The sequence below is a fragment of the Eublepharis macularius genome, chromosome 8 (genome assembly GCF_028583425.1).
Source record: "Eublepharis macularius isolate TG4126 chromosome 8, MPM_Emac_v1.0, whole genome shotgun sequence".
Taxonomy (NCBI): Eukaryota; Metazoa; Chordata; class Lepidosauria; order Squamata; family Eublepharidae; genus Eublepharis; species Eublepharis macularius.
The window spans coordinates 121,215,556-121,241,365 of record NC_072797.1 but is presented as its reverse complement, the minus strand read 5'-3'; the positions used below and the strand labels follow the sequence as shown (position 1 = coordinate 121,241,365).

Genomic DNA, 25,810 nt, shown 5'->3' with positions numbered 1-25,810 from the left:
GTGTGGTTCGTCAGTTTGTCCAGGGCTGCAGAAGGTCTGCAGAAAGCCCCACCCCCGGTTGCCTTGATAGCAGATTGATCGGTGCCAGGCTATTTGCAGTGATGAACCGAAAAATGAACCATACGAATGGCTCTAAAAATCATAGCAGTTCATCACGGTTTGTCAGAAATGATCTCCGACGAACCACTGGTTCACGAACCAAAAACTGGCCCAGTTCATGACAAACTTTGGTTCGTATTTCGATTTGTGCCATCTCTAGTCCTAAGTTAGTTATAGGGTTAATTCTTGAACCTAGAGCTGAGGGCCTCTGAGTATGTACAGATTTCTTTTCCTCTTGGGAAAACCATACTGGGTGTAGTGATTAGAATTTTGGGTTAGGACCGAAGAGATCAGAGTTCAAATCCCCACTAAGACATGAAGCTCACTGGGTGATTTGGGCCAATCATCTTTCAGTCTAACGTAACTCTCTTGTGAGGAAATGAGGAGAGAACCATAACAAGCTGCCCTCAGCTTCTTGGAAGAAGGGGAGGATGAAAATGCAATAAGTAGGTAGGAAAGAAGACAAAGTAACCTGAAGGCAAAGTACCCCTGAACATGTACAGAGTGCCTTTATTTTTGGAACAGAATGCTTCACAGATGCTTTACCTATCTGGGTGTGGTGCAGAATCTGGTATCCTCATCTCTCCATCAATCTTGGTAATGATGGAGAGATGGCATGGAGCGAGATGGCAGGCTGCCATCCAGTGAAGAGGCTTAGCTCACAGACAAAACTTTTCATTCACCCATAGCTATGAGACCAACGTAACTGCAGGCAGTTTCCCCAAATGCACTCTGTATAATGGTACCCATCATATCTATGATCTTCCTATTTAGGAAACAGAGCTTTAAAGGGCAGCCCAGTGTGTGCTATATTACAAATGCCACCATCCCCTACTTAACATCTGAGAGCTCAAGTACAAGAGAAGAATTACACGAGGATTCTCCCATGAAGGGAGTTGCAATGTTAGCCAGGAAGCTGAGTTTTAAAAGAGATCGGAAGGCTCTGTCAATTTCCTTTTCTACAGAGCCTGCAAATATAGCTCCTCAGAGAGGTTGTTTATTTCCTCTTTGCCTCCTAGAAGGGGAGGTGAAACTGACAGAGCCTTCAGAAGGCAAAGAGGAAATTAGCAAACCCTCTGAGGAGTGATTTCTGCTGGCTCTGTAGAGAGAGGAAACTAGAGAGAGGAAATTGACAGAGCCATCCAATCTCTTTTAAAACTCAGCTTCCCGGCTAACATTACGACTCCCTTCACATGCTTCTCCTCGTGTAATTTGTCTTTTGTAGCTTAGCTCTTAGTGTGCACTACGACAGTATGCTAATGTGCACTAGCAGCAAGAACAAGAGCTTTGAGCAACTGGCCGAGGGGAGTTCTAGACAATAAGTATTGTACATTTCTGGCAAGATACATCCTTACCCCGAGTGAGTGGGGCTTCTCTGAAAGGTGTATTGAGTTGAAGATTATGTGTTTCTTTTGCTTCTCCAGGAACTCACACAGCGGTATCAAACGGAGCTGAAATCAATGTGGTAAGAAGGGACATTTAGCTTGGGGATTGCACACAAATGCAGTGATCTGCAGGCAGCAATATCTCTTGCAAGGGTCTTGGGGGGGAGGGGGTGTCAGTGGGCTGCCAGTGAGTGGGTTTTGGAGTCTGCCCGTTACAAAATGCTAAGAAGGGTTTGCTTCTGGCTCAAGGGTCTGAGGCAACGTATATGAAACCATACACGAAACACACCATTGTGACATGATTTCTAAGCCACTCGTCGTCCTTCTCTTCCCCACAGCTAGCCAGAAAGGGCCATTAGAATATTTCCCTTATGCAGCAGAATGACGGCTTAGTTAGCCAATGTGTCTCCTGTCACATGAATACAGGCAGGTGATGTGGCTCAGTAACAGAGCATCTGCTTTGTGTGCAGAAGGCCCCAAGTTCAATCCTCAGCCTCTCCGGTTATAAAAGGACCAGGCAGTAGGCGATGTGAAAGACCTCTGCCTGAGACCCTGGAGAGCAGCTGCCAGTCTGAGTAGGCAATTCTGACCTTGATGGGCCAATAGGCTGCCTGCCTCGTTAGAATGCAGCTTCCTGCATCACATCTTCCTTTCTTAGCCGGACTCCGTGCATGTGAAGGGACAAAGGGCTTTGTTGCCGTCTCAGATCTCCTCAGAATTTTCTATACTCAGGGCCCTCCCTTAAAATTCTCTGGGTTTTGCCGCTAGGGATCGTCCTTTTTCAGCAGGACAAATGCTCTCCTTGAAGAAATGGGCCTTCACATGGTCCTGACCTTGTAAGACAGTGGTTGTTCCAGACAGGCCTTTGACTACAAGGAGCTTTATGCTGTATCAAATAGGTTGTTATTGTTTCTTATCATTTGATTGTTCAGTAGTTTTAATATCTCTTGTTCACTTAATTGGATTTTGTACGGTACCTTGAGCCAACGTAGACAGTGGGAAAGGCAGGAGATGATGGGTTAGATAGTTTAAATAATAAAGCACCCGTATTTCAGAGACAGGATGAGCCATTCTTGTAACGTTCCATGGAGATAGATCAAGATGGGGAGCTACATTAGTCTGTCTGTAGCAATAGAAAAGAGCAAGAGTCCAGCGGTACCTATAAGACTAACAAAATTTGTGGTAGGGTATGAACTTTTGTGAGTCACAGCTTCTTTGGCTAGAATGAGAGTCCATCTGTCCTTGGAGAGTGAAGTGATTTCAGATGCTGAAATCGCTCCGCTCTGGGCCCAGCATATCTGTGGGACCGCCTCTCCCCATATGTTCCCCAGAGGGTGCTTCAATCATCTAATAAAAACTTGCAGGTGGTCCCTGGCCCCAGGGAGGCTCGCCTGGCCTTGACCACAGCCAGGGCCTTTTCATTCCTGGCACCAACCTGGTGGAACTCTCTCTCTGTTGAGGCCTGGGCTCAACTAGGTTGGTTATCTTTTTGCTGGGCCTGTAAGACAGAGATGTTCTGCCAGGCATATGGTTGAGACTGGGTTATGGATGGACCTTCTGGCCAGCCACCTGGAGAGGGGGGGATGTAACCCCTTCCCAGTTTTTTTCTCTTCCATCTGTTGGACTATCGCTGTCCCTTATCCATAGAAACGTTTTAGAAATGGGTAACATGGGCTGCCGCTTAGAGCTGTTCTTTTTACTGCTGATGGTTGTAAATGGTAATTTATAATGTAGATTCAAACTTTGTTGTTATCCGCTCTGAGTCCGCTTGCGGGGAGAGGGGACTATAAGTTAAATAAATAAATAAATAAAATAGCTGGGGAATGACAATAGCGGGTGTGATTGGTTAGGATGGGGTATTGCAGAGGGGTGGTGGGTGTGGAGAAATGAGCAACGATAATGAGACGTGAAGCCTAGGTCTCAGTTCAGCCCAGGATGCATATAGTCTTGAGCTTCGTTATCAGTTACAATTCAGCAGTCTTTCTAATCTCCCTTTGAAATTCCTCTGCAGGAGAACTGCTACCTTTAGGTCAGCAACTGAATGTCCTGGAAGGTTAAAATGTTCCCCCACTGGTTTTTGAATGTTGTGGTTTCTGATGTCAGGCTTATCTCCATTAATTCTTTGTCGCAGGGATCGGCCAGTTTGTCCGATGTAGAGGGTGGAGGGGCATTGCTGACACGTGATGGCATAAATCACATTGGAGGATGAGCAGGGGTATGAACCTGAGATGGTGTGGCTGATGTTTGCTGAGTCCACTGATAGTGTTGCTAGGATCTGTATGGGAGCAATGTTGGCACCCTGGATTGAATGGAGACCTAGGCTTCCTGTCTCATTACCAATGCTGATTTCTCGACACCCACCACCCCTCTGCATACCCACCCTATCCAATCACGCCTGCCTTTGTCATTCACTGGCTATTGTCATTCAACATCTGAAATCACTCCACTCTCCAAGATATAGGGACAGATGGACTTACATTCCAGTTGTATCTGAAGAAGTGAGCTGTGACTCATGAAAACTCATCCACTGCCACAAATTTTGTTAGTCTTATAGGTGCTGCTGGACTCCAGCTCTTTTCTAATGTAACATTCCAGTTCTTGTACTAACATCACTGCCTGAGCCCCCTGCTCATTCCTGATGGCTCACTGGTTGTAGGCTGCCTTGCTTTAACACATTTATTGTACCACGTTTAAGAAGTCTAGAAGATGTCTGTCCCACTTGCTCTTCTGATTATAAGGGGCTAGGAAAATGTGGTGGTGCTCAAAAGATACCTTAGCAGCTACCGTGTGTGAAAAAGCCAAATGCTAGGAGGCTCCCGGAGTTCTGGGATCTCAACTGATCTCCAGGCTACAGAGATCAGTTCCCCTGGAGGAATGGCAGCTTCAGAGGGTGGACTGTATGGCGTCCCATCCCTGGTGAACCCCCTCACCTCACCAGACTCTGCCCTCCCCAGTTGCTACCCCCAAATCTCCAGGAATTTCCAAAGCTGAAGTTGGCAACTGTACAGATTGCATGCTGCACGATCCCTTACTATCCATGCACATGTCTTTGCACAGATGTGCTCTGAAGACAAAGTGCTTTCGTTTCACACACAGACATTTCATTCCTAAAGATTTTGAATCAGTTTGGTTATCTTTGTTTTGTATTCTATGAGTTGTTGCATTGCATTGTTGCATTACAGGTTGGCCCCAGATGGTCAGACAGTTTCTAATATTTGCATTTTTCCTATTCCCACCCCGTGCAAGGCAGTCACATCTTTTATTAAAAGAACAAGTCCATGAAATAGAAGGCCTTAAAATGGAGACGGATCGCTTGCGTGATCAGATCGCTGGCATCAACAAGGGCGTTCTGCGTTCTGTAAAGGAAATTCTAGAGGAGCATAACATCCCGGGAGAGAAAAAAGAAGTAGGAAGTTAAAAACTGATTGTGACTGTCTTCTGCACCTCATTGTTTCCTGCTTTACACTTCATGCCCCCATTACAAGTTTGTCTTTCTGCCATGGGCTGTGTTCCTACACACACCTTTCCTGGGAGTAAGCACCATTGAACAACATTGAACTTACTTCTGAGCAGATATACTCCAGCTACTTTTTAAATCCTACGGAGAGTTGCTCCAGTCTAAATCCATTTGATTCTGAGTAACTCCATGCCTGGCACTGGCAGAAGGCTTGGGGGTGGGCATATGGCGGCTGCAATGTCCTGTATGTTCTCTGTCACTTCCAGGGAAAACCTAGAAGTGATGCAGGGTAGCTCTAGGAATTGCCAGAAAATCTATGGTAAATTCTGGGGTATTGTCCCCTCTCTATACCCTTGGAAGACAGATACGTTTAAAGCTTGGGATGAAGCCTAACACTGTAGTCCTATTTGGATAGGGCTACCATGCCTCCTGCTATGCCGGGGAGCCTTCTGCCTGAAGCCAGCCTAGCCCCCGCCTCTCCAGTCCATAAAACAGTTGACATCCTGTGCATCTTTACATCACTTCTAGGGGAAACCTAGAAGTGACATAGAATAGCTCTAGGAATCACTGGAAACTCTGTGTTAACTATAGACTTTCTGGTGATTCCTAGAAAAGCATGATGTCACTTCCAAATTTTCTCAGGGAGTGATGTAATGCTGTCATGCTGATGGTCCTTGCTCCCAATCCTGAACTCCTGCCAGTTGCCAGCCACTGACTGGCAATGCTAGTAGCTTCAGATAGCAGGAGCTTCTGAAGCACAGCCTCTGAAGATAACCACACTGGACAGGCAGGCTTATAAGGGAGTAGGCAGTCCTTAAGATATGTTAGTCTCAAGCCGAATAGGGCTTTATAGGTCAATACCAACACCGTGAGCTGGGCCCTGAAACAAATTGGGAGCCAGTGTAGATGGAACCAACCAAGACTAGAATGATACGGCCCCTACAATTCACTCCAGTCCATGTTATGGCTGTAGTCCTGCTATCTTATGAACTAAAAAGTAAAGCTATTTAAATTTAATATCCTAAATCAGGGACACCTTTGAATGATCACAGCCTACCGCAGAGGATTATGGAGAGCAATTTAAGACCCATCTTCATTATACACAGGGATCTGGCCAGGATCTTGGACCTCACTGCTATTTCATGTGAACTTGGAGTTCATCTTAGAACAGGGAAGAATAACTAAAAATTATAATCCTTGTGTTCCACCAAAGTATTTTAAATTTACAAAATAAGAGTGCATATTCAGGATTTCTTAAGAGTCAAACTCAAGATGTTGGAGTTCTTGATGACTGGAACTCCAGACATTCAATTTGTCCTTAAAAAAGCAGCTCGGGGGAACCCATATGGATCAGGGCCATGCTGCTGGGGAAAGAAAATTTCAACTCTTCCACAGGACAGCTATATACATTCTATTTTGTTACTGCTGAAATAGGATAGACCAGTGGTTCCCAACCTCTCTGGTATGGCTACCCACAAGTCCAAGTTTACTTTGTATGGTAACAGCCAGGTGGCACAACGGGTATAGAAATAGGTTTGCATGCCGGATACATAGGTCAACTTCTTGTTTCATAATGAAATTCCCTTAAAATGTCATTGTGAAACTCTCTTAAAATGATACTCTCTCTCTTGAGCTAGAGATGTCTTAATGCTTGTATTATACACTTGGAAAGGTGATATCAAACATGTGAAAGCGTCCAAATGGAAGCGATGCGGGAGATCCATCACAGGCAAATGCAAGGTTGAACTTGTTTCGGCCATAGAAACTCCAGCACTGGAACTTGCCTTGTATTGTACCGTAATATTATCAGCATTTTGCTGGGGGAAATAGCATCACCCCAGGGTACAGCTTTTTCACGCAGTTTGGGGATGTATGACTTCCTCTTGATACTAAGGATGAAACTGTAGCCATTTCCACACGGCTTACCTTGTTCCGGAAAACAGCGAAATCTAGCACGAAGACACTGTTATCGTGTCTTCTCGTTCGATTTTGTGCTAGATTTCGCTGTTTTCCGGAACAAGGTAAGCCGTGTGGAAACGGCCTGTAAGTTGTAAAGAGAACGGGATTCTTCCCATTGCTTGCCTTTTCACTTATTGTGCTAATGCAAGAGAGATTGGGAGGGGGAAATTGACAGGCAGGAAAGGAGATCTTCATACTTCCCTGATCTGCTAACTCTCTCCTATAAATCTCCCCCACCCACCCATTTTTGGTCAGGTTTTGTTTTCCTAAGCAGGACTCTGAACCAGGACTCCCTCACATTCCCAAACATCCGATTAGGGTCACCGTTTGCTGAGGGCCAAGCTAGAAGTGACGAATTACACTTGAATGGCAAGTGAGCAGACTCATGTGTATTCCTCCCGGTTTACTTGCGCTCCATTTGCACTCCACTCGATCACGTGATCGAGTGGAGTGCAAATGGAGCACAAGTGAACAGGGGGGAATACACTTGAATCTATTCACTTGCCATTCAAGTGTAATTCATCACTTCTAGCTTGGCCCTGAGAGAACATCTTATTTGGCCTGGCATGCAGAAAGCCCTCTGATTTGCATTCATGGAACGGCTGTACGCAGAGCCTGAAGTTCTGCTTCTACAAAACTATTCATAATTCATGCTGTCAAATGTATGCCTTCAATATCTGCAAGAACCAGTCCCTTAAATTTGCCTGATGGTTTTTTTCCCCCCTCCTCTTCACAGGAAGTGCTTGAAATGATCAATCTGGCTATTAAGAAGATGTATGAGGATCACGTACAAATGGCTGATTGGGCTCAAAAAACGCTCGGTAATGACAGACAGCCCTCTGCTCTTATGCTTCCTCCAAAGAAACGATGCCAACCTTTTCTTTTTAACAGCTGGACAAATGAAAGCCATTAACATTGCTATTCTAAGTACTTACTTGGAAGTCATTTCCATGGAAATCAATGATACTTGCTCCTGAGTAAATATGTATAGGATTAGGTTGTGGCTTTGTGTGGTTCAAGCTATCCTCAAGCCCATATCTAGATAATGGGTAGAACTCCATGTTCCAGCGCACATCTGAGTTGAAAGTTTTGTGTTGCATTACAAATTATCATATTTCTAATCTAAGGGATAATTGAGGGGGGAGGAAGGTGCTTCCCTGAAAATCTTCTCCAAGTCCCCTCAATGATCCAAGACCAGCCCAGCTAGGGAGAAAACAGCTTCGTTTGGCTTTGCTGTGGGTGAACCAGAGAAAACGGGAAGGGTCAAGCATTGCCTCTCTCCTGCCAGTTCTCCATGCAAATATCTCAGCAACTCTCTGTCCGCAGCCCAGCAGCCCATTCACAAACTGCTTCAAAAGCTCCGTTTGAAAGGCCATCAGATAAGGTTAGGCTTGGTTCACAGGTCGCGCTCTTTAAGAGGCATGCTGTGGCTTCTGCTAGCCTCCAGGGAAAAAAAATAGGGGCCTCCTTTTCCCTGGAGGCCAAAACAGGCACTGTTGCTCAAGTATTCCTGCCACTCTCCTGGCTATATCCATTGTTTAGGGATCCTCTTCTACCATGACATACAATCCCAGTCTCTTGCAGCCTTCCACAACAACCGCTAGCTTCTTTTCATCCCCTCCTTTAATACCTTTCTCATTCTAGAACCACCAGCTTTCCCTGAAAGGGCAAATGAAGTTTGGGAGGAAACAGGCGACATAAAGAGAGACACCCTGGATTAATAGTAAAGAGTCCAGTAGCACCTTTAAGACTAACTTTACTGTAGCATAAGCTTTCGAGAACCACAGTTCTCTTCATCAGATGCATCTGATGAAGAGAACTGGTTCTCAAAAGCTTATGCTACAGTAAAGTTGGTTAGTCTTAAAGGTGCTACTGGACTCCTTACTATTTTGCTACTACAGACTAACACGGCTAACTCCTCTGGATTTATGACCCTGGATTAAAGCTTTCTTTGGCCATATGCTAATGCTGGGATCACGTGTGGCTTCAGTGGTGGATCCCTATTCATGGGAATAGCAAGGAGGCAAAGGAATTAAAATGGATGGGGTTTATGGCCTCCAAGGAAGGAACCAACCCTCCTTCTTTCTTCACATCAGTGACAAAGTGTCCAGTGAGTTGGTTTAACAGAAACTTGGGCATGGAAAAGACAAAGAAGAAGGGGGGGAAAAGTGGGGGGGAATCCAACCTGAAAATCAAGTCAGGAACCAAAAGGCTGAACAACAAGAAAATAAAATACAACTATTTATTACACAATGCACAGAATCTTAGGATTAAAAACATTGTATATAAGGTTCCATTAAAAACTTAGATCATAATATACAGTTACAAGGTGAAGTTGCATGTCGAATAACAAAGAATTGCAATAATGGTTACACGTGTATATTAACTGAAAGACCCAACGTGTTTCACCCCTGAGGGCCTTCTTCAGTGGTTAACATTATATTAGCATGCACAAAACTATTTCAGTATAAAAATATTTCTTTTTCCTGTAAGGCAGGTTGTATATGAGTCCTGAAACTGATAAAAAATACAGAGGTAAAGAAATTGCTACATACTGACTAATGCCAAAAAATGTTTTTACATAAATTCTTTATAAAGAATGGTAGCTACTTACACTAAAAAAGTGAAGCTCCTGTTAACAGTTATAAATAGGTTCTGCATAAACTGAGGAGCGCTCACTTGTCAGAGGTGATAACAAAGAACGACCATTATATGAATAAAATGAATGGCATATAATAAACATTTAGTTCAATTAGAATCTTAATTCAGTGGCATTGAATATGCCCCGATAAAAGTCAGAAGTATTCCTAGAGATATACATATACAGACCTATCCTAGATTGTAGTTGAATTCCCAGTGTGTGCTCATGTGCAAACCAGAGACCAGAATATTCAAAAAGACCTTTTTCTAAAACCTCTTGTTCCCACTGTTAGATCTTATCTACAAGATACTGTGGATTTTTAAAAATCATATTAAGTATGTAGAGCTACATAATCAGATGTTTTTGTGACAAAGAATGTGGTCTCACTATATACACCAATATCCCACAGGATGAGATGCTTGAGGTGTTGTATGAGGTTTTGGAAAGGAGAGAAAATCAAATCCACCCACATCCTTTCTATGTCAAATTTCAGAGTTGTGCCTAAAAAAACTTTTCCCATTCCACAACACTTTTTTTTTTTTTTGGAAAGTCTCAGGTACTGCTATGGGCTGCAAGTTCGCCCCTGAACTGGCAAATTTATTAATGGACAAACTAGAAAATAATTGTATTCTTCAGAATGACAATATAAGAATTATAATGCTCTTTACAAAAGATATCTAGATGATATTTTCATTATCTGTACAGGTTCTAATTCAATTTGCCCAATACATTAACACTCTACATGAGACTATCAAGTTTGATATGAGGTCTGATAAATCCAGCCTTAATTTTTTTAGATGTAGTTAGAAAAGAGGGCACTGCAATACAAACAGATGTATATAGGAAGGTCACTGAAATCAACTCCTTAGCTGGGGACAGTTTCCACCTCTACCATCTGAAAAAGACTGTGCCATATTCACAGCTTTTGAGACTTAGAAGGAATTGTAGTTTAGAATCTGATTTTAATAAACAGGCTCAAATAGTAATTAAGCAACTGTCAGATAGGGGTTATTCAGCCGAGATCCTTAAACAGGCTTTCTATAGGGGCAAAATACTACCAGATCATCTCTTTTAACTCCCAAAATGAATAAACAGAATATTGTCGAAGGCTTTCACGGCCAGAGAACAATGGCTGTTGTGGATTTTCTGGGCTGTATCGCCGTGGTCTTGGCACTGTAGTTCCTGACGTTTCGCCAGCAGCTGTGACTGGCTTCTTCAGAGGTGTAGCACCAAAAGACAGAGCTCTCTCAGTGTCGAACTGTGAAGAAAATGTTAGCAGGTAATTTATATCTGCTCAGGAAGGTGGGTTTGGGTTGTGTCATCCTTCAGTGCTACACCTCTGAAGATGCCAGTCACAGCTGCTGGCGAAATGTCAGGAACTTAAGCTTATGAATTTCAATGGCATAAGCATAAACACAATTTCAAGAGGAAAGAAGAGACTTTAAGAATGAATAGAGCATGGTTTCCAGTCCTGCAAAACACTAGGCAAATGAAATACTCTACATCCCGCAACAGCCCTGCAGAGAAGATTAGCATATCAAGCACCAATCCATATGCAAAAGAACCTCCTCAGGATACAGTGAAGCCTCCCTCCATTAGCATTCCACACCCTGGGAAACTCTTACAGGATGACTCGGCCCAAACCCACCTTCCTGAATAGATATAAATTACCTGCCAACATCTTCTCCACACTGTGACACTGAGAGATCTCTGTCTTTTGGTGCTACACCTCTGAAGATTCCAGCCACAGCTGCTGGCGAAACGTCAGGAACTACAATGCCAAGACCACGGCTATACAGCCCGGAAAATCCACAACAACCATCGACTAATGGCTATGTTTGTAATTATATGAGACGTACTCTGTAGGTTTCATCATTTGTAGTGTTACATACATAAAGAAGGGTTTTTTTGTTTTCATCATTTGGTCTCTATTCAGACAGTTCAACATCACTCTCCCTCCCCCCCTTTTTTCCCCTTTTCCTCCCCTCCCTCCTCTACCTCTCCCCTCTTTGAGTTTGAAACTTGAGTGTGGACAATGATATACAGAACTAATGAGACATTTCTTGGTTAGCTTGCTGATAAATAGAGCTTGCCGTCTCTGCTAACCTAGCTTTATTTTAACTTTAGGAGCCACCATAGATAAAGACAGAACATCTAAGAGCTACGAGCCCGAGAGTATGCGAGATTGCTGGTTTAGATCGTGGTTATTCTCTTCAGCAAAGCCTCCTGATACTGTTTTAGAGGTATGGTTGAATACCTGTATTCTGATACCCGAGAAACATTACCTAGTAGTAATAATGGCCAATAGGGATATCTATTCTCTACGTTCTTCTGAGTGGCTTTGAGAAGTCTTGTTTTGTTTCCTCAATAACTAATTTTTTACCCCAATTAGAGGTACAGCCATAGAGTCTTCTTGACTATCCTTGGGATACCCTTGTTAGTCTAGCGCAATGATCTGAACAGCACAAAGGTATACCCTGAATATCACAAAGATGTACTCTGAATATCACAAAGATGTACTCTGAATATCACAAAGATGTACACATAAGGAAGGGTACATAATGACTAATCATAGCCCAGATTATGCCTTCAGCTATTATGAAATATGAGAGCACATATGTCCCACCTCCAGACATCCACACAGGGGCATCACGTGCAAATCGGGCACATGTCCAGCCAGATTCTCTGATTCATGTGAGGACCACATCAATGAGTCTTTGGTGTCCACCATAAATCAATCACTGGCTCAGGGCACGTTTCCTTGGTCACTAAAATAGGGCAGTCACCCATTGACTTTAAAGACAATTGCCAGAAAATAGTGATTTGACCAATTATCATCTGGTCTCGAATTTCCCTCCCTGGGCAAGACAACGGAGCAGTGGCAGAACAGTTCCAGGTCTTCCTTGGATGAATTATCTGTGCTAGACCCTTTTTAGTCTGGTTTCAGGCCCGGCTATGGGATGAAGATGGTGCTGGTGGTTATAGTCGATGGTCTCCATTTGAATGTAGACAAGGACCTTTTGTCTTTGGTGTTGCTCTTACTCGTTCTACCAGTGGCTTTTGATACTGTGACCGTACTATCTCTTTGAGACATTTGGAGGTAGAAGTAGGGATTCAGGGATGTGTTTTGGATTGGTTTAAATCATTTCTGAAGGGCAGGCATCAGAAGGTTGCTGTCAGAGACCACTTGTCATAAGTATGGGATTTATTTTGTGGGGTCCCATAGAGGTCAGTCTGATCCCACATGCTATTCAATCTCTATGTCATGCCCTTAGGAGAAATCATCCATGATTTTGGGGTAGGCTGTCATGAATATACTGATGGCACCCCGGGTGATACTACAGAAGTCCTGAGCCAGTACCTTACTGCTGTGGTTAAATGGCTAAGAGCAGGGCTTTTTTTCTGGGAAAAGAGGAGGTGGAACTCAGTGGGTTGCCCTCGGAGAAAATGGTCACATGGCTGGTGGCCCCGCCCCCTGATCTCCGGACAGAGGGGAGTTGAGAGTGCCCAGCGCGGAGGGCAATCTCAACTCCCCTCTGTCTGGAGATCAGGGGGCGGGGCCACCAGCCATGTGACCATTTTCAAGAGATTCCGGAACTCCATTCCACCGCGTTCCTGCTGAAAAAAAGCCCTGGCTAAGAGTGAACAAGTTGAAAATGAATCCTGACAAGACCGAGGTAATGCTCGTTGGGAAGGCTGAGGCCTTGAAGGACACAGTGCTTCCCACTTGGATGGGATCCAGCTGATATTTGCTGATCCAGTTAAGAGCTAGTGGGTCACACTGGATCCAGCATGATTGCTGGGGAACCAAGACAATGCAGCAGCAAACATGGATTCTTTCATCTTCATTTAATATGGAATATGACCCCCCCCCCTACTGACTCACCTGGTCTGGCCATGTGGATCCATGCAATGGTTATCTACATGGGTATGTCATTAAACCAACTTGGAAACTCCACTTATTGCAGAATGCGACAGCACCATTACTATCGGATGCAGGTGGAGTGTGTGCGTCACATCCATTCTGCAGTCATTTCACTGGTAACCTGTCAACTACCGAGTTCAGTTCAAAAGTGATGGTTATCAGAACAATATGAATGCCACTGAGTTTTATAAGATGGAATTGTTTTTATCTATTTTGCTACCTTGTTTTTATATTTGGATGTGATCTGCTCTGAGCCTGCTTGCAGGGAGAGCAGAATATAAGTGTAATAATTAAATGAAATTAAACTAATTAAATCACCTACAAACCACTTCTTGCACAGTTTTATATTCTGCAGTTTGCCTTGAGTCTGAATGATAATAATAATAATATTTGATTTATATACTGCCCTTCAGGACAATGTAATGCCCATTCAGAGCGGTTTACAAAGCATGTCATTATTACCTCTATAACAAAACACCCTGTGAGGTGGGTGGGCCTGAGAGAGCTCCTAGAAGCTGTGACTGACCCAAGGTCACCCAGCTGGCTTCAAGTGGAGGAGTGGGGAATCAAACCTGGCTCTCCAGATTAGAGTCCTGCCGCTCTTAATCACTACACCAAACTGGCTCTCAGAAAGGTGGACTATAAATCAATACATACATAAACATTACCTAGAAACTTGACCAAACAACCTGATCAGAACATTAACCTCCTGCCCAAATGATTAAGTGCCTTCTACTTTTGTTAGGACTGTGGGTCGCTTTCATATCATTCCTCTTGTCCCATTGCCTTCTTCCATTTGATTTTTAGGAAAGAAGGCATGAAAACAGGGAGACTGACAGCCACAAATATTTGTAGGCTTCCATTTATTGGAAGGTAGCTTTTGGTGAATACAGGCAACCTTTTACCAAGAGGTAACTTACTTCAGCATGTATACAGCCACTTGGTAAGCCAAACGATAGGGAGAATTTTACCACGCTTCTGAGCCTGATCAGTAACCTTGGAAAGCATCAAGTGGGCTATCATTGCCGATGTATCTGGAATACGGTGCTACATGTTGCTAACTTGAGCTGCTTCCTATTTCCAGCCAGATGTCTACCCTGGAAACTGCTGGGCTTTTCAAGGATCCGAGGGCCAAGTTGTAATTAAACTGCCTGAAAAAATCCACCCGACAGCAGTTACCATTCAACATATCTCCAAAGCAATCTCCCCTTCTGGAAGCAGTACAAGCGCCTTGAAGGATTTTGGGGTCTCTGTGCGTATCGGCTTTGAACTCAACATTGTACATCATCTCCCCCATCTGTTCTTGAGTCTGCTTCCACACGTATTTTTTTCCTACTTTTGCTTCCAAACTGGAGCACTTCTATTTGGGGGGGAGCATCCACACAACATCATGTTCTAGTTGTCCTCCTTTGAGGTCCGTCCCCCCCCATCCTCAGTATGCTCTCTCCCAAACCTGTTTTATACTGTTCTTTTCTGAAAGAATGCAATTCAAGCAAGTTATTGTGCCAGCTGAACAGGACGGGTGCACCATCTACAGTCTTTTCCTGTCATCAGCCCCTGACGGCTGCCATTTCCCCGTACCCCCCTATACCATTGGTGGACTTTAAAAAAAAATTGGTACTTGGTATAGCATTACCATTTTATATGGTGGTTGTAGAGAGTGCCCTTAAATCATAGGTGACTTATGGTGACCCCTGCTGTGGTTTTCATGGCAAGAGACTCACAGAGGTGGTTTGCCATTGCCTGCCTTTGCAACTCTTGTCTTTGCTGGAGGTCTCCCATCCAATTACTAACCAAGGCCAACCCTGCTTAGCTTCTGAGGTCGGACAAGATCAGGCTTTCCTGGAGTATCCAGGTCAGAGCACCATTTTATATGGCAGGGGAAATAGTGGCTGCGAGGGGCTGAAAACAGTAAAGTACACAGAAAATACCTACATGGAAGCTCCGCTGCTCTTGTGAATGCCTTTGCATTCACAGCGGCGATGAAAGCAACACCGACAATCCTTGCTGTGTGGAAACAGCTCGAGAAAGCAGAAATGTGGGGAAGCTGGAAGCCAATTCAGTTCTTCTCAGCCCCACCACCTTCAAGTGTAGGATGCTTCCCCTGAGGGGCCACTGCAGTCGAGATGTGATCAAATGGAGGCCTCCTTATTAGTGAATATGCCCTATGATAGCCCCCTACGGTGCTCCTGTCTGAACCCATTGGCCTCAGTGGAGTTAGACTGGAACAACTCTGAAGAGGATGGCCTCGTTGAGCACGTAGAGGAGAAAGGATTGTTCTCCCGGGTCTCATCGTGGCTTCACTGTCCTTCTGGTCTAGCCTGTTCATTAGTGCGCCCCATCAGGCTAGGATCTGTGTCTGGGCACAGCCAGATTCTAGGCCTTGATTGGGAGGCTCTGCTTGTCTTGCCTCCCATCTTGCCTGCATCATACCTGCCGTTTCCCCATATTCTTGTTTTACCACCTGCAAGTGGGATCCTTGGTGGAACTTGCAGATTATATGTACTTCCCTATTTATTTCCAAAGACTTTTGTTTTCACTAAAGGCTGCTGAGGCTTGAGTTATCAAGGGAAATCAAGACTTTTGCACTAACCTTGGTCTTGCTTTGATGCAGAATCACTACCTAGACATTGTTGAGGCCCTCTGATGCATAGTTTCAGTGTATGTGTGTGTTTCAATCTCTGTCACTGATTCCGTCTGTCTCCCCTTCCATTCTAGGGCCTAGGTGATGAAACAGATGAAGAAACTCTACTGGGAACATTCATGTATGACATTGACAAAGAAACCATTCAGACATTCCAACTCAAGGTACCCTGAAAATGAGAGCAGAGGGATAGCACAAGTGAAGAAGCCCATTGCAATCTGTGAACGCAGGAGCGGATTGCTCCTTAACCTCCTAGGGATCCATCCAAGTTTAATTTTGGCTTGTGGTTCACTGATGGTCGAGGCCAGGACCTTGGGCAGCAGTTCCAAAGAACTGGGGACAAGAAACACAAGCCAAGGACCAGGTGGTGAACTGTAGTAAGGACAAGCTAACAACCAATCTTCATGTTACAGAGGCCTTGGTGTAGTGGTTAAGAGCAGCAGGACTCTAATCTGGAGAGCCAGGTTTGATTCCCCACTCCTCCACTTGAAGCTAGCTGGGTGACCTTGGGTCAGTCACAGCTCTCTCAGCCCCACCTACCTCACAGGATGATGGCTGTGAGGATAATAATAACATACTTTGTAAACCACTCTGAGTGGGTGTTAAGTCATCCTGAAGGGCGGTATATAAATCGAATGTTGTTGTTGTTGTTGTTGTTGTTAGATATGTAATGGGAGACTTGTGTCTCCCAGACACATGCCAGCCCATTTTTGCTCACAGCCACAACATGTGAGGAGAAGCAGCTTCACGCCCCCCTCCCCAGCACCATTCTCACACGCTCAGTGTAGAAGCTCTTCCATTGCATGTCTGTTATAAAGTCCTAGTGTCATTCCTCCAACAATCAAAAGGACTTTGTAAAAATAAATATGGCTCAGAGGGTCAAAACCATGTAGGAATCCTCTCTACCACAGAATAACTTTTCTTTATTATGCTCCTTCATTGCAGTCATGGAATGACAAGAGCAGGGCTTTTTTTCAGCGGGAACGCGGTGGAACGGAGTTCCGGAACCTCTTGAAAATGGTCACATGGCTGGTGGCCCCGCCCCCTGATCTCCAGACAGAGGGAACTTCTGAGTGGCATTGAGGACAATCTAAAGTCCCCTCTGTCTGGAGATCAGGGGGCGGGGCCACCAGCCATGTGACCATTTTCTCTGAGGGTAACACACTGAGTTCCACCACCTCTTTTCCCAGAAAAAAAGCCCTGGACAAGAGGCATGGTACCCTTGCTCTCTGATATGAGTCGGCAGTGTGATGCTATAGCTAAAAAGGCAGATGCAATTTTAGGCTGTATCAACAGAAGTATAGTGTTCAGATCACCCAAAGTTTGCTCTGGTTTGACATCACTTGGAGTACTATATTCAGTTTTGGGCGCAACAGTGTAAGAAAGATATTCTTAAGGATGTTGACAAGCTGGAATGTGTCCAAAGGAGGGCAATAAAAATGGTGAGGGGTTTGGAGACCAAGTCTAATGAGGAAAGGTTGCATGAGCTGGGTATGTTTAGCCTGGAGAGGAAGCAACTGAGAGGTGATATGATAGCCCTCTTCAAGTATTTGAAGGTCTGTCACATAGAGGATGGAGTGGTTTTCAGTTGCCCCAGAGGGTTGGACAAGAAACAACAGATTAAAATTAAAGCGAAAGAATTTTCAGCTAAACATTAGGAAGAACTTCCTGACAGAGTGGTTCCTCAGTGATACGGGCTTCCTTGGGAAGTGGTAGGCTCTCCTTCCTTGGAGGTATTTAAGAGGCCACCTCACAGCAATGGTGACTCTATAACTCATTATGAACAGATCGGGAGAGGGAGGGCATGAAGGGATAAGGTAGTGCTTGGCTCTTGTGGGCCCTTTCTTATATGTCTACGGCAATGCCGATTGCCACTTTGGGGTCAGGAGAGAATTTTCCTCTGGGCCAGATTGGCCAGGATCCTGGAGGTTTTCTGCCTTCCTCTGGGCATAGAGCAGGGGTCACTGGGGGGAGGTGGGGGGGGAGGCAGCTGTGAATGTCCTGCATTGTGCAGGGAGTTGAACTAGCTGACTGTTGGGGTCCCAGTCAGTTCTATGTTTCCATGTCTTTGTGCAGCCGATACTTCAAAAAGTAGAAAATGGAAGCTCTCAAAGGCCTCGGAGATCTAGTTGAGGATCCCAACCCATGGGTTAAGGGCCACTGATTTATCCAATGTCAGACTCTGGTTGGTTCCAGGGATGCATGCGCAGAAAGGAAAGATGTATTTACTCCAGTTCTGTTTGAGCAGGTAGCAAAAGAAAGGGTGCAGTGGCACACAGCGCTTCACTATGCTTTCTAACAAAGCAACAGTGTGCAAATGGAGTAATGGAATGTACAAGAGATGGTTCACGTAATTTCGTGTAATGTGGCTTTGAATTATATCTAAAGCTATACATTTTGTTAGGTCAGTTGTTAGGCTCCTTCCGATGGGTCTTCTGGTACCCACTTGCTTCTTCCCCAAAGCGAAGAGCCAATCCTGGCTTTGCTGCACTTCATTGGAACAGAAGAAACTACTGATGACATAGCTGGTAGATGATTGGCTTGCAACTTTCAAACAGTTTGTGATTGGCCCCAGTGCCCTATGGCAGTGAGTTTCTAATTGGCCATAGCTCTCCATGGCAATCATTTTGTGGTGGCACCTCTTCCCTGTTCTTAATTCTAAAAATACCCACAGGCTTAACAAAATCGGGGGCCTCCTGGGCTTGGCCTTGCACACACAGAGAAGATAGGGGGGATGCAGTCACTTCAACTTAGCATAAGCAGACAATGAAGAGTAATGATATTGCTTCCGCTTGCACAAGGACTCTTACGCCCGTGGAAATCTTCACTAGGTTCTAAACCACTGAAAGGATTTGAGATGATGATTCATATTATTTATTCCTTTTCAGAGTCAACATTCAAAGCCATTTCTGTACATAAAGTTCAAGGTACAGAGCAACTGGGGCAACCTGGAGTTTACCTGCATCTATCGACTCAGGGTACACGGGACAATGGCCAAGGATGAAGATAGTGGGTGAAAATGTTCTCAGATGAATAAAGGAAGCCGCAATGCCAGCACCCGACCTCTGCAGCAATCTCGAAAGAGTCTCCAGCGCTTGTTCTGGTTTTTTCTAGGGAAGGGACACATGTGGAAGGCAGGGGGGAGGAACTCTAATTATGCCAAGACTTTTCGGGCCGGGCAGACTTTGATCATGTGATTGGTGTCTGTCTCAAAAAGTAACGGCATAGACAGTGGCGGGTGAAATTTCAATTCGATCAATGCCAGTTCAGGATAGTGGCCCGTTGATCTTAGTTGCATGGTTATTTTTGACAACGTACAATCTGCTGTGAGGGAAAAAATAAAGTAGATAATTGCCCAATAAAGATTTGTGTGTGGAGGCAAGTGCACTGTTTGTGGAGAAGATGCCTCGGCCTTATGAGATTAAAACTTGAATGGAGCCATAATTTGGATGTCTTTATGCCACATCAATGAGCACAGGCTGCACGGTGCCCATGTTCTAGTATATTTTTCCTCTTTTATTGGATGGGAAGAAGGTCATTTCTAGCTAGTGCCAAATGTATACTCAGAAAGCTGAAAACCCCAGCAGGGGTCGCCATAAGTCAGCTATGACAAGATGGCACTCTCCGCCACCATGAATTATGCACCCCCCCCCCGTATCAGTACCCTGCCATGTGCAACCCTATTGTTAGATTGCCTAGATTATAGGTGGTGGAGGCAAGGTTGCATCTCTGCAAGAATGCAACAGAGGAAAGCAGGTACTAATTTAAGGTCATAGTGCTATGCCAGGAGGAAACAAGGACACAAGAATTGAATGAATGGATTATTTATTATGGTCAAGACCAGCTCAAGAACACAAGAGTTAATACCCTCAACAAATCCTCAGATTGCATGTGCAATAGATTGTGGACTGGGCTGACATGAGGCATATGATCAGTATGGTAGCTGGTAACAGTTACTCCTTTCTCCCAGTGACTATCTTAAGTTAGCCAGTTCCAGGGTGACTAATTCCTGGAGATTTGGGGGTGGAGCCTGCAGGAGGCAGGGTTTAGATAGGGGAGGGACTTCAGCAGGATATAATGTCATACAGCCCACACACTCAAGCAGCCATTTTCTCTAGGGAACTGATATCTGGAGTTCAGCGGAAATTCTGGGAGTCTCCAGGCCCCACTTGGAGATTGGCAACACTCTGACCTCTGGGAATGGCAGTTCCATGAAATGGTTCCAGGATCTAAGGAGATCAACCACACAATGTCAAGCAGCATTGTAAAACTACAATCCCTCTTTGGGAGAAGTCATTTATCTATTTACTTACTTATAGCCCGCTCTTCTCACACAGACATCAGTTTATCTTTAGAAAATGTATTAAAATGCTATAAAATTATATATGAGGAAGTCGTTATAAACGGTCTATGTTTGAGTGGAAACATTCATGCCTCAATCAAATTACTAGCTTTACTAATAAACAACGAGGAGACTGGAACACTAAAGGAGCAATTCTAAACAGGGCCATTCAGAAGTGTGTCCCAGGTATAGACTGTTGGGTTTACAGTTTATAACTCTGCAATCCTATGTAAAGTCACAACAATCTAAACCCATTGATTCCAATAATTTTATAGTGCATTCCTAAACAGTTATACCCTTCTAAGTCCATTGAAGGCTGTAATTTTGTTTAGGGCTGAACTGTATGCGGGACAGGATACAGGATTTGGCGCAAGTTTCTTATGATCAGCTCCAAAAGACATCCCTCTATAAATATTATGTATCTGGGAATATTTTTAGTATCTAGCCTTCTGCTGGTTAATTCTGTTGTTGAGTCCTGCATCCCCACATTCTGGGTAACTTAGTAAGGCTAGAGTGTTGAAATAAAAAGTGAAAACAAAATAATATCAAAACTGAGCTTCAGTCACAAAAATGCTTAATTTTACTTGCTCACAATATTGGGAAAACCAGTTATACAGCCCAATGCAGGTGCATGTTTACTCAGAAGTAAGCCACACTGAGTTCAATAGGATCTGTTGCCAAATGAATGGACATAGGATTGTATCATGTTTGCAAATATGTCAGACAAATGCTGGAAATGTAAAAAGCATGAAGGATCATTTTATCATATGTGGTGGACTTGTGAGGTAGCTAAGCAATACTGGGGAGATATAATAGAAATAATTAATGAGGTTTTGCAAACCCAAATAAATAAGAACCCAGAATTGCTGCTACTGAACTTGGGAATGGAAGAGGTTCCAAAGCAGTATAGAACATTGCTATTTTACATGACTACAGCAGCAAGACTTTTGTACGCGCAGAAATGGAAAGTGCAAGAAATACCAACTATAGAAGATTGGATTTACAAATTGTTGTACATGGCAGAAATGGACAAAATGACAAGAAAACTGAAAGATCTTGATCCAGGAGAATATATTGCAGACTGGGGAAAATTGAAACAGTATCTAGAAAAAAAATGGGATGTGAAAGGAGGACTGTGGCAGTTTGAGAATTATTAACGTGTGATTTTATAAAGGGGAGAGAGAAGTAACTTTACCATTAATGGGGAAATTTAGTTATTAATCAATCTAAGATAATAGTATTAAGAAGAATGTATTAAAAATAGATAGGTTAAACAGGGAGACGTAGATTGGATATATTAGTAAATTGGAGATATAGAAGAATTTGAATATGCTTAGAATAAGTGATACAATATATATAAGATTTAGAAAAATTATAGTTAAGAGTAATTTAAATAATATGGGCTAAGGGTTGGAAAGCTGTTGGAAGTCTATAAGGAGGGGGGAAAGGGTGGGGGTTGATATAATTTAGGTAAGATGGGGAATTTGTGTAATATTTTATGTACTCACCAATAATTTTTTTTTTAAAAAAGGATTGTATCATGTTTGGTGAGACTGTAATGGGCTCTCCAATTCACCACCTTCACGGAAGCACAAGTCATTTCCTGTACTGTGATATAGGCTAAGTTTTGAGCTTTGTTCTGACAACCATCCGCTGGTTCCTGCTTTACTTTTAATATTCATAGGCTATCCAGATATGTGCTAATAAGGCTCCTTGTATGCACAGCAGCACAAACACATGGATGCCCACCCGGCACCATACCGCTCTTAACTGCAGTTTTAAGCAGACTTACACCCTCCTAAACCCATTGAAGTCAATGAGATTTCCTTCTAAGTATACTTACAAGGATTGCACAGCATCAGTGCAACCCTAAACAGAGTCCTATAGATCCAGAGGAGTTAGCCGTGTTAGTCTGTAGTAGCAAAAATAGAAGAGTCCAGTAGCACCTTTAAGACTAACCAACTTTACTGTAGCATAAGCTTTCAAGAATCACAGTTCGTCAGATGCATCAGAGTTACGCCCTTCTAAGTCCATTAGGCCAGTGTCTTCTTAGGATTGTACCACAACATAAACAAATCTGGTCAGCTTTAACTCTGTCACGAATTTTTGTTTATATGCATGGTAGCATAGCGGATAAGTGGTTGGGTTGCAAATCAGCACTCCGCTGGTTTGATTCCCACTACTGCTATGAGCTCAGCAGTTGGCGTTCAGTAAGCCACTCCTCTCAGCTCCAACTTCCCAGCTGTATTGTGGGGATAATAATAACATTGACTTACTCACTAACGTGAGTGGGGCAATAATATGTCTAGAAGAGCGGTGTATAAGTGCAGTTATTATGATTATTAAAGACCAACAAGATTTTCAGAGAATAAGCTTTCGAGAGTCAAAGCTCCGTTCGTTAGGTACAAATAGGAATGGAGGTCCTTGAACCTTACATCCCAGTCAGAAGGTGAAAGGGGTGTTCCAAAGAAGGGACTCAGGATGCAAAGGTACAATGCAACCACTGAACAGAGCAGGGGACAAATTCTTAGGGGTAGGAAATACAGAAAATTGGCACCTGTAGTGTGATAGGAACCATATGTCCTTTTCTGGGGGGGGGGGAGGGGGGGGGAGGCTGTTCTGAATTTGTGAATGAGCTCTGTTGAACTTGTAAGTCAGTCAGTCAGCTTCTGGGGCTCCCCTCCGTGTCAATGGGTGGGGGGCAGGGCTGGCAAACCTAAATGCTGTAAGGAAGCCAAACATGGCCAACTTTACTTTAACAATACTGCTCATGCAGCCTATTCAGCTCTGTGCAGTGCCAAACTAGAATTAGAATTAAAAGGAAAAGTTTTTAATATATAATCTGTATAGTATCAAAAATTTAATAAGGTTTTTCCTTAACCGATTGGGGGAGAAACTTGGCTATTGCTAAAGTAGTACTAAAATCCACGCCTGCTAAAAGAAGCCTTAAATTATCCTCTATATTTCCTGGGTCCTGGATATAGGGCTTGATCCAGCTGTCTCTTGCCACGCTTAGAATATTGCATTCAAATAGACAATGTTGAAGACTGTCTATTTGGCCAGGGCCGCATTGGTAGAGGCGCTCAGAGTAGGGAACCTTATTTAAGCGTCCTAGCAACTCTCCTGATGGAATGGCATTCAGTCTGGCTAACATAAATAATCGTAGATAACGTGGAATTGTCAGGAAATCAAAATAAGCTGGAAGAGATTGCGGCAATGTTAGACCCAAGTATATCAGTGAGCATACTCTATTTGCTCAACATGGCCAACCACTGACAAAACAGGGGTTAATCCTCTCTTTTCCCCGGGCTCCAACTTGATTCTCTTCCACCAACTGATTTTAGCATTTAAAGAAAAAAGCAGGAAATCTTAAGCACAAATCTTCAATTCCAGTTTTTCTGTCACATTTGTAACCCGCTCTTCCTCTGAGCAGCACAAGGTGGCGAACAAGTGCCCCCCCCTTTATTTAGTATTTTGAAGGCTACGTGTATTAAGTACATCATAAGCTGCTTTGTAGCCCAAAATTGGTTCCCCAAAGCAGCTTCCAGCGATTAAAAACGCAATAAGAACTCTATTTAATTTTAAAAGCAACCAAATCAGTATCACAAAAAAGAATTAAGTACACATCATTGATTCCAGACATGAGCAAAAAGTAAAACTACTTTGAAAATTGGTGGTTGTGGATTTTCTGGGTTGTAACACTGTGGTCTTGGCATTGTAGTTCTTGACGTTTCGCCAACAGCTGTGACTGGCATCTTCAGAGGGGTAGCTCGTGCTCGCCCTACCAGGTTCGTGTGTGTGTGTGTGGGGGGGGGGGGATGCTTCACTGTATCCTGAGGAGGTTCTTCTCAGGATACAGTGAAGCATTAGCATTCCACACCCTGGGAAACTCTTACAGGATGATGCAACCCAAACTCACCTTCCTGAGTAGATATAAATTACCTGCCAACTTCTTTTCCACACTGTGACACTGAGAGATCTCTGTCTTTCGGTGCTACACCTCTGAAGATGCCAGTCACAGCTGCTGGCGAAACGTCAGGAACTACAATGCCAAGACCACGGCGATACGGCCCAGAAAATCCTCAACAACCATCATTCTCCGGCTGTGAAAGCCTTCGACAATATACTTTGAAATTAGCAGAAGTAGGTTGGTTTCTGGATGATGCTTTATGCGGTCCTCCCCCTCCACTTTTAAAGAAGATTCTTATTCTTACGGTTATTGATTAGAGGAGAAAATTTTCGTTCATGTATGAACATTGCCGGCAGGCACAAACTCATGTTTTGTTCAACACTCTTATTACTTCCTAGCAGCATGGGGCAACATTGCGACAAATAACTCGTGTGTGGGGGGGGTGGGGATTAATGTACCTGTTGTCATAACTAACTAGCAGCCATAGAAACTGGTCTATGATGAAACTGGATGCGTGGAGTCTCTCTGCATGACAGGCCAAGTGTTGGGAGACTGTCAATGTTAGCCAGAAGCCTAGTTTAAAAAGACCAGTGGAGATGCTCCTCAGATATTGTTAATTTCATCTATGCCTCTCCAAAGGGGAGGTGAAATTGACAGAGCCTTCTGGGAGCCGAAGATGAAATTAACAAACTCTCTGTGCGATCTCCTCCAACTCAGTCATTTTAAAATATCCTCCTGCAGGGTGGTGAAATTAACAGAGCTTTGGCACTATCTTTTAAAACTATGCTTCCCTGCTAACATTCTCCCTAACTTGATCTTCCTCCTTTGGAGAGAGACAGACAAATACGGGAACCACACAGCAGCTTAGGTCTCATTCAACGAAAGAAAGAAAAAGTTTCCCCATGAACTTCCAATGAAAAGTAATAATGGTTTTTCTTATATTATATATTCTTAATATATTATATATATTTCAATTTCCCAGTATACAAGCATAAATTATACACTATGATATAATAAAAAAAATACATTTACGTGGAACTTAAACCTATTCTTTTTTATTATTATTTAAAAAAATATAACAATAAACTATTAAACTATATACAATCATGAATTTGCATACAAGAAGTTAGGTAATATGAGTTTATAATAAAAATGTTTATTAGTTGATTAACATGTTATTACGGAGGATTTTCGAGGCTTGCAGTGAAATCCTAAGAAGAGTTACTGCCGTTTAAGTCCTTTGAAATCAATGGGCTTAACTGGAGTAACTTCTTAGGATTGCGCTGTTATTGAAAGGCGCAGCTCTGGGGCTGAAGAAAAGAACAGCGACTCCCAACTGTGGTTTTTGAACCGGAAATCTACACATCACTCTAGCATTTCCCCTCTCTCTTAGGGCTCTGCCTGGGCAACCGAGGCGACGTCACTTCCTGTCTCCTTAGATTTGCCCG

General features: G+C 43.6%; 1 protein-coding gene across 1 annotated transcript in view; it reads left to right on the top strand.

The window, feature by feature from the left end:
- LOC129335166 (SUN domain-containing protein 3-like) overlaps positions 1-19,127 on the top strand; it is a 28,647-nt gene extending 9,520 nt beyond the window's left edge. Inside the window, exons 5-11 of the mRNA XM_054987611.1 lie at positions 1,524-1,564; positions 4,731-4,890; positions 7,637-7,721; positions 11,669-11,784; positions 14,551-14,718; positions 16,185-16,274; positions 18,999-19,127. Of these exons, the coding sequence (XP_054843586.1) occupies positions 1,524-1,564; positions 4,731-4,890; positions 7,637-7,721; positions 11,669-11,784; positions 14,551-14,718; positions 16,185-16,274; positions 18,999-19,127 (789 nt within the window). The remainder of the gene's footprint in view (positions 1-1,523; positions 1,565-4,730; positions 4,891-7,636; positions 7,722-11,668; positions 11,785-14,550; positions 14,719-16,184; positions 16,275-18,998) is intronic.
- Positions 19,128-25,810: the final 6,683 nt, after the last annotated feature.